The sequence below is a fragment of the Hippopotamus amphibius genome, chromosome 1 (genome assembly GCF_030028045.1).
Source record: "Hippopotamus amphibius kiboko isolate mHipAmp2 chromosome 1, mHipAmp2.hap2, whole genome shotgun sequence".
Lineage (NCBI taxonomy): Eukaryota > Metazoa > Chordata > Mammalia > Artiodactyla > Hippopotamidae > Hippopotamus > Hippopotamus amphibius.
This window is the reverse complement of record NC_080186.1, coordinates 67,306,565-67,320,907: the sequence shown is the minus strand read 5'-3', so window position 1 is coordinate 67,320,907 and position 14,343 is coordinate 67,306,565. Positions and strand designations below refer to the sequence as shown.

At 35.2% G+C, this 14,343-nt stretch overlaps 1 protein-coding gene across 10 annotated transcripts in view; it reads right to left on the bottom strand.

Annotated features, from left to right (window-relative positions):
• ZZZ3 (zinc finger ZZ-type containing 3) overlaps positions 1 to 14,343 on the bottom strand; it is a 117,887-nt gene that overhangs the window by 55,763 nt on the left and 47,781 nt on the right. For 8 of the 10 annotated variants that reach the window (XM_057715790.1, XM_057715716.1, XM_057715773.1 and 5 more), the window contains one exon: positions 8,000 to 9,555. In XM_057715790.1, the coding sequence (XP_057571773.1) occupies positions 8,000 to 9,504 (1,505 nt within the window). In that variant the 5' untranslated portion in view covers positions 9,505 to 9,555. Of the gene's footprint in view, positions 1 to 7,999; positions 9,556 to 10,391; positions 10,497 to 14,343 lie in introns of all 10 variants that reach the window. The other 2 variants (XM_057715724.1, XM_057715749.1) reach the window with 1 other exon arrangement.

Here is a 14,343-nt window from a genome sequence, read left to right as displayed (position 1 = left end):
CCCGGGTTCCATCCCTGGTCAAGGAACTTGATCCCACATGCATGCTGCAACTAAGAGTTCACATGCCACAACGAAGACCCAACACAACTAAGTTAATTAACTAATTAATTACTTTTTAAAAAAGAAGACACTTTAGGTTTTGATTGTAATCTTTTTCACTCGCACTTCCTACCATCATTGCCAATGAACTATTAGCGTGACCCTTTCCCTCTAACTAAAGTTTAAACATAGCAAAATAATCTTATCCTCTTACATTCTGAGACCTATTATTTAAAATATGATAAAAACACATTTAAAAATTAAGGAGAAAGATAATGTGAGACAAGTGAAAAGTAGCAAAGAAAGAAAAAATTGAGTTAACGTTTTTCAACTTAATACAAAATGACAAAATTACAGTACCAGAGAACATAGATTTCTGAAAATTACTCTACATTTAATTTTATTTAAGAAAAAAATATATACAAGAAACTGGATTAAACCGATAGTCATAAAAAAGGGCATATTCACCATAGCTTTCTAAAAGTATAATACGGAAAGTATAGTCCAGCAAAAAAATCTGAAGGGTCTAAGAAAAATAGCTAACTAAAATCCAGATACATTAATTACTCCTTCATCATTTGTGGTTGCCATTCTAAACCTAGTAAACAATCTTTCATATCTTCTTGTATGTCACTTTCTGAATTATATCTGAACCAGTAACCCAATTTTACTTGAACTATATCTGAACCAGTAACCCAATTTTACTTCTGCTTCAACCATAACAATACCTCATCAACACAACTAAAACAATGTCAAGTTTCTTTTACCTGCATTCTTCAATCTGAATTATTATTCCAATTTCTCTGACTTAAGCTTCTTAGAAAAAGAAGTTGCTTAAGCTGATTTTTAAGGTATAACTAAAAACTAGCCCTCACTGTCACAGGAGCATCAACAAAAAATAATTTCCAAATGGTCAAGCTGCAGGCTGGAGGTGAGTGTCATAAGAAGAAAACACACCTAATGCATACTAAAATTAAATCAGAGACTTTCACTTCCAGTCATGACAGAGTAGCTAACACTGAATACCATCCTGCTATACTTAACTAGAAAAATGGAGAAAATATAGAAACAATTACTGTTAGACAACTGTCAACAGGCAGCGCAGAACTATGGTTTTGTTGGAGAGGGCAAACAAATTGAACTAAGCCCTGGAATCACACTCACTTTCCACATGGAAGTGCCAACAGTATTATGAAACAAGAAGGGGTCTAGATGAGCAGAGAGACAGAAAACATAGTTTGGGCAAGCTGAAGCAGCTAGAATTTGTGGGACAGAGCACCAGAGAAGAAAAACATAAAAGGATGGAACCTTTCAGAAACCAAGAGTCTTTAGCTGAACATAAAGCTACACATATAAAACATGAGATTCCACAGAACCAAGCAAAGAGTGTTCTCACGAGGCTAAAGTCATAAAGGTTTCAATCAGCTAGAGTAAAGACCTTAAATGAGGCACCAGAAAGGCCATGCCACAGAAGTGAGGCTAAACTAGATCTAGAGTACAGGCTACTCTGGACTTTGCCCTCACAGAGCTAAAAGTATAAGCCTTATTAAGATCAAGCTTACTATCAAGAAAATTAACAGCCTGTCAGATTAAATTTAAACACTTGTTAAAGAAAGAGAACAAAATCCAGACCCTTAACAATGTATTTACAATGTCCACCATACAAATATTACTAGACAAGTGAAAATAAAATCATAACACACTACAGAGAGAAATCTGTCTACTGAGAGAACCCTGAAAAAATTACTGAGTCTCCTCTCACCACTTTACAAATTTCCCTCTGTTAAAATCAGAAATTAAGAGACAAGTAGAAGCAGCTTTCCATTATAATGCAAAGGAAACGTGGTAGACAGATTACACTAAAGAAACAGGGAGGAAGGGAGGGGGGTGGGGAGGAGGAGTAGAAAGTTCACAGAAAAATCTTTCCACTTATTACATTATAATACTTGATGACATGCATCATCACAGAAATAGTGTATATGTTATAGGCTACTAATATGTAAAAATATAACATTTTCAGCCTACTATAAAAATTACAGAAATAAAGCTCCTGCAACTAAAGGCTAAGCTTCAATTAGTCTCGAATAAATAATTATTTTAGATGGGTTTTATTGCTAATGAGTACTTACTGCCATATATAAAAGACAACTATTGTTTATTCAAAATTTAGATACCTGGTAACTTACATAAGACACAGCCAACAAATCAGAGAGGGAGCAAACAAGAAATCCCCTCCCCCTCAAAAAATTCATCAACTAACGCTTATTTACTCACTCAAAAAGAAATTTCTCAGTGTTTCCCTTAAAAATCATGAGACCATTCTGACAAGCTTGGTTATTCTGATCTCCAAGTTTAAAGAAAACTAAAAGCAGTCAATTAGAAGGGAAAGCTAAGTTATTAGAGGAAAGTACCATCACAGCACAAGTGACTAATGAAAGTCAACAAAAATTAAGAAAGGAAGAAAATCACAAGAAGCCAGAGAACTTAGAACACAGAAAAGAAGCCACATTATAAGAATATAAAATGCAGAGAAGCCCAAATCATTAACACAGGTGAAAATAGACCTATTCCGGCATTGATGCCAGAAAAAGCATCACCACATAACCTCTGTCAGCAAAGATGACCCTAAATCAAAAACAACAGATTAAATTATACTTGAGTACGAATATACTTGAATTATAGGCAGATAGTTACTTTTAGAAACCAGTGACATCAGCTGAAATAAAAGATGCTGGTATTCAAAGGAAAAAAACAAAGGATTCACTATTTTGACCAGACAATGGCTTACTCCACTCACAACCAAAAATGTTATACTTAGAACAGTTATCTCCTTCCTCCCATTAATCTTTATGTCAAACTACTGGGGCCAATCTGGCTCTTGTATTCCACAGCCTTTTCCCATAAGTTTTCCCTAGTAACTTTTGACTTTAATATACCTAACTGCATTCTAAACCACCCTCCATAAAGTATTTTTTGCATACTATCCAAATCCTCTATGTAAACTCAAGTTGTAGCTGTAATTTTACTTCCCCAGTTTACTGTACATGGTAGTTATCCTTCACAGACACACTAACAAAATGTTCTTCAAAACAATGAACATGAAAGTATTTCATTCAATAAACAGGTTACTTACCTATAAAGCTGACTCTCTGACAGATAAAACCAAAAAATTATGATTACAATTACAGAGCTTAAACTTGGGCTAATGAATTTTGAAAACTGAGTATCCAAGATCTGCTCCATGAGAGTTCTCAACTTAGAAACCCCAAAAGTCCATGGAATAAATCCTTATTGGATGAGGAAACCGAGTGTAGTTCAGATTATCAATTAAAAGACAGAAGTTCTACACCCATTTCTACCCAGAATTCATCACACTTTAAGTAAATAACCTAAAAACCTTAATTATGAGTTAGGAAACAGGGACTGTATGCTGCCACCTATGCCGTCTACTTTCAAACTGTTGTGGGTGTCGAATGAGAAACTAGATGAAATTGGTTTGTAAACTATGAAACACAGTACAAATGTAAAATTATTTTATCCAGGGCAGGATGACAACTCTACTGCTTTTTAAGTAAAATCCATCCCTAGTCTTAGAGTTTTCTGGTCCTTTGAAAGAAATTATCTTGACAAACAATAAAAGTAGTCTCACAGGAAGTAGTGAGAGGATTTTCCTATGTAGCTTCTGAAATTGATGAAGTATCAAATGATTCTTCATAAGCACTGTGCAACAGAAGGACATATAATTATTTAGCACATTAATCTTTTCAGAGAATCAAGTGTGAAACTACAAATCTTGTAATATTCCTTAATATGATATGAATGTAAGATTCTTACATGAAGACTACATGAGCAACACTCTTAAATAAGCAATAACTATCTTACTCTTACACTTTTATTATCTAGAAACTTACAAATTCGGTATAAACATTAACAATACTATCAATGAGTTAAATCTTTTGTAAGACCTCAAAAATCCAGAAACCCTAAATCTGATTTTTTACCCTCTATCTGGTTCATAAAAGCTTCCATGAAACTATCCAAGGCCCTTCAAATACAAATTTATTTAAGTATTCTTGTACAATGAGAATTCAGAGGCAACTGACCAAATCACATTTTCATTTGAAAATTTATTTTCCAGTGACTGCCTTGTGAACTGGAAGGAAAGCTCTGAACATTAAAAGCCCAGTACCTAAAAATCTTGAATATCTGCTCTCCCTAGAACCAGAACTTCAAAATTTAGAGGTCAGTTTCAGTGCTTCTGATTCAAAAGCAGCAAAAGGTGGATTCCCAAACAGAAAGGGCAATCAACAGTTAAGCCCATGATCTCAGTCAGTCCAGCTCTTTAGGCCAAAAAGGTAGTCATTAGGTATTATCTACCACTTTAACAGACTCTATCAACCTTGAAGATGAGAGTGTCTTGAGATAAAGTGTATTTCTTTTTGATTCCCCACCCCCTAATCTTTAAGAAGGAATATTCTAGTAAAATAATCCACAGCTGGAATCATGCCAGAGAAGAAGATACTCTTTAGTCCCTTGCTCACAATGGAGTTCTCCATTTGGATAAATAAATACACAAAAGGGTTTATGTGCTGGAGAAGAGGGATGGCATCTAGAGAGGCAACAGGGCAAGCAACCAAAATATCTGCAGGTTCATTTTCTGGCCTATAGCCTAATTACCATGAATTGGGTCTAAGACTCTACATACAATATCTTCGAACATTTACAAGTGATTAGATGACCCTGTATGTGATATCCTTACAAACAAGGTGGATAAATTAAAGGATGAGTGCTAGGATAAAAGGTTGCTGATGAATTAACGTCAATTCAGAGAACTGCAACTGGAATAAAGAAGAGCCATGGCCTCCTGGCTCCAGACAAAGAACTGAGTCATATTCAGTGTCTTCTATTCATAATATATTTTCTAAACTGGCTATCAGGAGGTACTCATTTGCTAGTGGTGGAGATCTGTGTGTGCAGGAGGACAATAATCCACCTACCCCAAGTGTCTATTTTTTTCTTTCCCCAAAGTATCTTTTAACAACATTTTCCAACTGCCAGAAATTTACTTGATAATTGAAAGCAATACGCGAGTATCATGATGCTATTTTTAACAAGGACAATTTGGGTAAAAGAGTCCAAAACATTTTATCTAACCATCTCTTGGTTCTAGGTAAAAAGCATAGGAAGAGGGATTTTACTGAAAACGATTACATCTGATATGATCAAACACCTCCTCCCATTTTCCTTAAATTATCTTTAACCAAGATGCTCCCTCTTCGTCTGACTTCTCCTGATTTACTTCCTTTGGGGGGAAAAAAGTTAAAAGTGAAGTGTCAAAAGGTGCTATTTTCAAAAGATTTGGGAAAAGGCAAAAAAACAAGAAGGAATGAATTCTTTTGCCCAAAGTCACCCAACAAGAAACTAATCCAACTTGAGTACACTGTCCTAATAAAGCAACTATCATCCAAATTCCAAAGGACTCTGTATATCCTAAGGAACCCATGAAACTCTCATTCTCAAAGGTTTAGGAATATGCACCTCATGCTTCAAACGTTACGGCCACTATCTTTAGATGATTTTTATAGGTACACCAAGCTTCAGAATCACCAGAAGAGCTCTTATCAAAAAAACATAATGCAGCCACTATGGAAAACAATTTGGAGGTTCCTTAAAAAACTACAAATAGAACTACCATATGATCCAGTAATCCCACTCCTGGGCATATACCCAAAGAAAACCATAATCCCAAAAGAAACTTGTACCATAATGTTTATTGCAGCACTCTTTACAATAGCCAGGACATGGAAGCAACCTAAATGCCCATCAACAAATGAATGGATACAGAAGATGTGGCATATATATACAATGGAATATTACTCAGCTATAAAAAGGGATGGGATGGAGCTATATGTAATGAGGTGGATAGAACTACAATCTGTCATACAGAGTGAAGTAAGTCAGAAAGAGAAAGACAAATATTGTATGCTAACTCACAGATACGGAATCTAAAAATGGTACTGATGAACTCAGTGACAAGAACAGGGAAGCAGATACAGGGAATGGACTGGAGAACTCGAGGTATGGGAGGGGGCGGGGGGTGAAGGGGAAACTGAGAAGAAGCGGGAGAGTAGTACAGACATATATATACTACCACCTGTAAAATAGTCAGTGGGAAGTTGTTGTATAACAAAGGGAGTCCAACTCGAGGATGGAAGATGCCTTAGAGGACTGGGGCAGGGAGGGTGGGGGGGACTTGAGGGGGGGGCGTCAAGGAAGGGAGGGAATATGGGGATATGTGTATAAAAACAGTTGATTGAACCTGGTGTACCCCCAAAAAAATAAAAAAATAAAAAAAAAAAAAAACATAATGTATTAATGGGAAAATATTTTCCATCATTAATAACCAGCTAAGCCTTAATAAGAGAGTACCTCTTTGCCAAAGAAACAATAAAAAGCAAATAGAATTAACAGAATATCATTTTGTAAATAGGCACACTTCTAGAATTTTTGGCATTTCCCTAAGACACATGCTCTGCTTCTTAGTGCCTGCAGAAAAAAACTCTACTTTTGCAAACTAATACAAAATACTAGTGGTAAGAACTCAACTTATCTCAAATTGAAAAAATTTTTACTTATGAATTGTTTTTTCATCTCAAATTGGACTTCAAACATCTCAAATACATGAAAATGCTAACAGTTCCACAAACTAAGTAAAATGCTAAGGTTAAATGATCTGTTAAACACAACATTAAAATGCTGTTTATAAAGAAAGCAGAAGAAAATTTTCAGAGAAAAGACCCATGCTAAAAGGCCACCATGTTATCATACACAAATCTAAACTATCTATAATGTATGGCAAAAGATTATTACATTCTACAAGCAGGATTTGATACTTTCATGCAATATACAGCATGATCTGACAGCTGTCAAAACAAAAATATTAAAAAGGTGCCTCATATAAGTATTTTTACACAGCCCATATAATCCGATTGTGATATTAATTCAAAAACCTACTCTAGGAGTAAAAGTGATTAACTTAGGTCTGTCTTTTACTGTTGCTGATCATATTTATGATAAGCACGTTTGTTAACAGTTCCTTTCATGATTTAAACAGTCAGCTCCTATTCATTTGTGTTACTGTCCAGAATACTTTAAAGAAAGTCTAAGTAAAATTGTGGTAAGTCTGGACACTGAATTCTTTATATTAAAAAGTGCCTTTATCACAAAGGTTGAGAACAGATAGTACTTTCAGATATAGTCTCCCCTTATAACTTAGAATCAGGAAAAAGCTGTCTCAAATGCTTTATATAAACTATAGAGCAGACTAACTTGCTAATAAGCTAATCACAACATACAACTAGCTGTCACACTATTAACAGTAATATCTACTTCTCTACATCACGAAAGTCAAACATGATGCTTACAGCACATTTTTTAAGTCAAATGTTTTAGCTGGAAATTAGATATAAGTATCTAAGATAAATGTAGATTTGTAGCCTGCCAGACTTCCCTTATTCAGATGATGTCTACCCACTCATTAATTGTACTACATTATGTGGAAGGCATATACACTTCATAAAGCTCTATAAATCAAAGGGTATTGTGATAATTAACGATGTTTCCATTTTATAAATTAACTCAAATGATATAAAACTTATTAAAAAATAAAAACACCAACAACCATGTTTCCACATGTCTCTTCTAATTGAGATGTATGAAATCTCAAAACTGGAAAACCATATCACCATTGAGAAGACTAATAAAGCTGGATGTTAGTCTTTTTTTTGTTTTTGGAGTTTTTTTTTTAACAGTTGAGAGTATCATTGTGTTAAACCCAAAATTTCAGCTAAAGCATTAATTTTAGCTATAATAAAAATACTACAGGCATTTATGAATAGATACTGAAAACTTGGGGAATAATAAACAAAGCAGAATTCATGGTTACCATATTTACACATACTCTTTGTTGTGTTTCAGTGCCACATGATCTGATTCAAAGTAATAAACATCAGGATCATCATCTTCCTCTTCAGTAATGTGCGGATTGGCACTCTCTTTGGCAGATGGCAAGTGTCCAATATTGAGTCTTGTCTCTGAGGATGGCTTATTTAGTCCTTCACTCCTGTAATTTTCAGAGTCACAACATATGCCTTTTTCATTGTGAGAAATTTCGTCAGGATTTGTGAGAGGCTCACTTATATTATCACTAACAGTTGCATTTGTTTCACTGGGATTAAGATTATTCTCCTCAAATTGTCCATTTTCTCTGCAAGGAGAACTGTTTTTAGTGGGACTACCTCTGGTAGGGGCCGCCCTTCGTGGTGAAGTTCTCAGAGTATACCGATGTTCTTGAGGTTCTGATAAAGACATCATTTGAGCCGAAACACAGTCTAGAACAGAAGATGGTTCTGGTTCTCCGGAGACTGGCATACTCTCAAGACTTGTGTCCAGGGCGTTATTGGTGTTTTCATTACACTTCTCTTTTGAGGCAATGCTATCTCCCACCACATCTACTTCCTCCTCAGAATCCCTTAAAGATGAATGAATTTCAGGAAAGGGGCCTGTAGCTGGCTCAGTAGTCAGCTGATTAACATGTTCCACAGGCAGGCAGGCAGTTACTATTTTGTGGTCCTCCAACTTGACCTGCACTTCTGAATTTGTGCAAGGCACGTTATGGTCTATATAACTGTCCTCCTTCCTACTATCAAGGAACATTGAAGTGTGGGTATCCGAATCCCCATTTTCAGCTACTGATTTCTCCTGCAACACATAGGAACCAGTGCTATTTTGTTTAGTGTTCCCATCGGGCTGACAGTCATCACAGTTTATAACAGCTGAATCACTGTCATCAACACCATTGACAGCCAAATAGCCTGTGATTTCTTCAACTACTGTAGAATTAAGTGGCCCTTCCTCACTGACATTCACCTTTTTAATTTCCCTTTTCTCACAATCATCCAGTGTAAGACATCGACAAGCTCGTTTAGTCCCTTGAAAATCTGCATCATTGTCCACTACTGTACTCCTCTGTTCTACTGACTCCTTGTCTGATTTTATAGGTGAATCTTCTTCTGAACTGTTTGGTGCTTCGGATCTAAGGCAACGCTTAATTCTTTTTAAAACTGGTGAAACGGGTTCTGTTTGCCTTCTCTCACAATTTTCTACAGCCTGCCTTTCTATGTTATCTTTTTCTGAAGAAGGAAGTCCTCTTTTCCTAGGGCTTACCCATGATTCTCGAGTATTTTGCTGTTTTATATCAGTAGTTCTTCCATTATTACTTCCTTTCTGAATTTGCACCGGCTCTGGTCTCTTCTTTGGTGATCTTGATCGTACTTGAGAATGAGAAGAGATTTCTTCAGGATGAGCAATGCTACGATTCCTTAAAGTTCTACCACAAAAAGATTCATCCAAGCCGTTTAACCCCACTGTTGATCTTGTAACACGAGTAGATCGGGAAGCAGCCATACTATGGCAAGTCCCTACAATACGGTCATCATGATCCACTCATTGGGAAACCTTCAAAAACGTAAACAAAATAATGAGAAAAAGGTAATAGTTAATATACCTAAAACAAAAGTATAAAGCTTTAATTTTTCAATCCACGTATAGCCAATATTAATAAATTCTGTGATATAATTTATTTTATTAACATTTCCAAAAGTGAAAATATTAGCTAACAATTACATGGCACTTAATATGTTCCAGGAATCATTCTATATGCTTTACATACGTTAACTCACTGAAGTCTAACAACAATTAGAATAAGTGCTTATTATCATTCCTACTTCATAAGTGAGGATATTGAGGCACATACAGTTTAAGTAATCCGACCAAAGCCACAGAGCTTAAACTAAAGGGCAGGGCTCTAGACCCCATGCTCTTAACCTTCCTTACAGTGTATCTGTCTCTCAAATACACAGGGGCAAAGGGCCCAGAAAGATCTCAAACACAGGACTTCATCTTGGTTATTAAAATAATAATCTTGAATTTATATACCAGCTATCACATAAATTACCCCAATTACTTCTCATATTTTCCCGGGAGGTAAAAAGACAGGCTCTGCTCTTTTTAATTCACTCTTACTAAAATGAGTTTTAGGTCAAATCCTTTGATAACAAATTACATGGCAACCAAAAAATTCTGGCTGCAGAATTTTTTATAACTAAGCAGATGAATAGAAATCACAACCCTAGCTTGTACTTACAAAAAGCAATAATAGAGCAAAGCCAAGCCACCCTAGTCTTTAGAAGTAGAGCCACAAATTAGTAAGTAAAAGAAGTATTCTAAAGAGGATAGAAGAAAAAGGGAAAGAAGCACACCCGCCAAACAAATAAGAAATCGGGAATACAAACATAACCCCATTCTTTCCTTCTTCCTCCTGAGTATACGTGTATGCCACAGTATTAATGCATGTTGAGGAGATGAGCAGGTTTTCTGGTGTGGATGCTTTGGTGTTTCTACAATACAAGTGAGAGGGAAATTGAAAACTGCCCTGAGTGATCCACTGGGATAAACTGAGTGATTTAGTGATCATTTTCCAGGGTTCTCCCAGCAAGCAGAATAAAGGAGCTGTTAAGATTTCAAGTCTCCATTCTTCTGCTCGTCTTCTGTTTACCTTTCAAAAGATACTTTGCCACTTCATTGTCTAACTTCAAATGGGGTGCAGTATGGACAGAAAAGAGGCCAGTAATGGCCATAGTACAAAGCACAGGACCTGCACAGGACTCTCTTCCCTCTTCCCTTTTGCCAGCCTTCACATGGGCTCACTCTCCTATAACCCTCCAATTGCCATTCTACCCCTTCTCCACAAATCACATACAATCTCTCCTTTGCCTCAACTTAGAAGTATCTCTAACAGTTGGAAAGGTTAAGAACTACAGAAGATACAGCAACATGATACCATATACAAAAAAAGAAACATTAAAAGAAATTGTCTTTTTGTTCCTGCCTGATGACAAAATGAATTAAGCGAAGAAGTGTCTTATAAAATAGAGTAGGGCATACTTCTAAATTTTTAATTAACAATTTTTTTAAATCTTACAAGACTCACAAAATCGGCCCTGGGATTTGTTCTAGAGAATTCCATAGTAATTACATGAACAATAAGTATGGAACATTGATCAGAGCTTAGAAATACGTTCTTCAAAATAAACTTTTACTGTTTTGGGACTCATTGGTCAGATCTAATGTATAATTCTCTTTTGTTAAAATCTTGTTATCGGGCTTCCTAGGTGGCGCAGTGGTTGGGAATCCGCCTGCCAATGCAGAGGACATGAGTTCAATCCCTGCTCCAGGAAGATCCCACATGCCGTGGAGCAACTAAGCCCGTGCGCCAAAAAATAAAAAAAATTAAAAAAAAAAAATCTTGTTATCAAGATTACAGTCTATTTTTATTCACAGGCAATAAACAGTGAATGACCCATAAATATCCACTTTTAATTACAAAAAATTTAAGTTAAACTTCAAATGATGTTTCAAAAGAGCACAAGCTAAAAAACATTAAAATCAATGTATCTATTTCATGTACCCAAATCTAGCGCTTTCAATTTGAAGATGACAGACTTTTAGATATTAAATAAGTACGTAAATCTAACAGAGAAAATGTAACAAGTTAATTTTATAAATAAACTTTACTTACAAAATCTAATGCAAATATCTTTAATGCAAATTTGATTATATTCAGGATTTATGGTTCAAAAATAATACTGGCAATAGTAATATTTTATAAACACACACACAACTGTTTTTTTTTTTAAATATGATGCCAATCAAGGGCATATAAATGTCAAATGATTCCAGTAACAGGCATTCTTTTCTTTCCACACCAATCCAAATGAGAGCAAAATTTCTGCCTTATCATTATTAATAAAATAATCCTATTATTAGCAGTGCCCAAAACTACTGGGTTGGCCAATACTAACAAAGATATACATACATCTTTGTTATATCTTTGTTGCATATATAAAGGAAAGAATATACATATATCTCATTATAAAACACCACCCACAATGAGGGCCTATTTTATTTCTTCACCATTCCAGTGATCAAAACACTGATAGACATGAAATATTAAAACTTCTTTCATTTCTTTTGCTCCCTAAAAATCTTTTTATTCTGTGCACAACTACAGTGCAGTCCAAGTTTTAGAGTTCTCAAACCCTATGCTATTGGGCCATATTTAAAGCGAAACTGTTTTGTGACAAGAACCCTTGTGGTACCTCAAACACTTGCAACTCAAAGTGTGGCCTGAACACCTAAAACTAACACAACATTGTAAATCAACTATACTCCAATAGAAATTTTAAACAATTAAAAAAAGAAACCAATAGGATATTTTGTACAGAAATCTGGTGATTCAGATTTACTATCATGGGCATCTACTGGAAGCTTGTTAGAAAAGCAGAATATCAGGCCCTGCCCTAGGTCTGGGTCATTAAGTGTCTATTAGGGTTTCAGAAGCAGTGCCTCAGACCACTGTATCCAAACAGTATTCTATTAAAATATATCAAATTTCAAACTAAATTAGACCATCTATAACATATCCTTTACTTCTTTATTCGATCCTAATAATAAAAAATTTATAAATAAAACCATGATCCCTTTGGCTAAGAAAGCACCAAATAGAGGACTATAAAAATCTCTTGCCTGAAATTAACATATTACATATACTTAAGGTATTAAATTGGTTACAATTCTGAGGATTAGAGTTAAGTGAAATTTTAACACTCTTCCTTCTAATGATTTTTTCTTTTATTCTAACCTTTTACTTCATTATCTTTTCTATTTTTGAATAAGCATTTATAAAGACACATATTTTCTGTAGTTATCTGATAAACTGAGTGCAAAATTCAATTACCAAAAAGAGATTAACAATGTTCTGATTATCTCAACCAAGTCTCAACATTGTTTTGCCATGCTTTGCAAAGTATTACAGACTAAAGCAGCCGTCTTCCTCATTTTAGCTGCTAACACAAGAGTTACTAAAGAAATTCAGTGAAGAGGTTTGGAGCACAAACTTACATTCCTGCTAAAAATTAATTTGCTAAAGGAACAGAAAGAAACTCATTTACAAAGTATCTTCGAAAATACCCCTGCTAGTTAACTAAATAGTTAACATGGTGAAAAACATTAGCCAGCACCCAACTGGAACTGGAAATTCAATCACACTTTTAGAATTAAGGGAAACTGTTAGTTAACAGATTCACATGGGCAAAATCCAATCTAGCAACTAGAATGACATTTTTTCCTATGTTATCCACAAACTAATGAATATGGCACTTTCTACAACAGAGGGAAGAGAATATAATCAATCACTAGAATTCCTCTCTTCCCCACCCTCGTAAGTTTTCATCCTGTTGCAGGGCATATCTGAGGACAGTCAACCAAATGATAGCCTGTCCATTCACATTAAGCCCCAAATCCTACCTATAATTCCACATATCTCACCTATTTATTTACTGTTGAACTACCCTTTCCAAAATCTGAATCTACTTACAGGATCTAACTATAGGATTCTGAAACACTCTCTGAAACAGTATCAGCTATGTTTCAGATCATAAATTTCCAGCCCCTAAAGTGGTCCACCTCATGAAACACTAATCCAGCTATCACCTTTACTTAAGTGAAAGAAATCTCAAAAGATATTTCAAAGACACTGCCTGTAAGCTTTTGTTCCACTATAATTACTGAAGTAGTACAGTTTATTTTGGGAATTGAAGGACTGGCAATCCTTTATTAACATCACTGTTCTAGCCTATATTTATTTAGTTTTATTAAGTGCAATTTTTAGGAAATTGGTCATGATACCACATAGATAAACCAAAGTAAAAGGCAAAAAGAGCAAGAGCAATTGGGAAGTGTTACCAATGATTCTTTTTCTATTTGTCTAGAACATAAACAGAAACTGTTTAAAAATTTTTTAGGGACTATCCTTGTCATACAATTCTTTTAAGACAAATTTCTTCAGCTGAGCAATTACCACTATTATCTATAAATTCAAAAGTATCTATAAGGTTAAAAGAAGGAGAGTGAGACCAGGGGACCCATCTATGCATTTCAACTTAAGATTCTTAATATTGGCCTCTTTGAAGCCTGGGAACTCTATTATACACAACCTTGATCCTTTGTTTAAAGGGATCTCTTCTTTGTTCCCCATTCAGAGAGAGAGAGAGACAGGCACATAGATATAAAGCTGAATGAATATACACTTAAAAAGACAAGTGAGGAGAAAGAGAAGTCAAGGAGTTTCATACTGCCCTTGTATCAAAAATACCCAGGGTGTCAAAGAAAGGTATAATGCTCCAT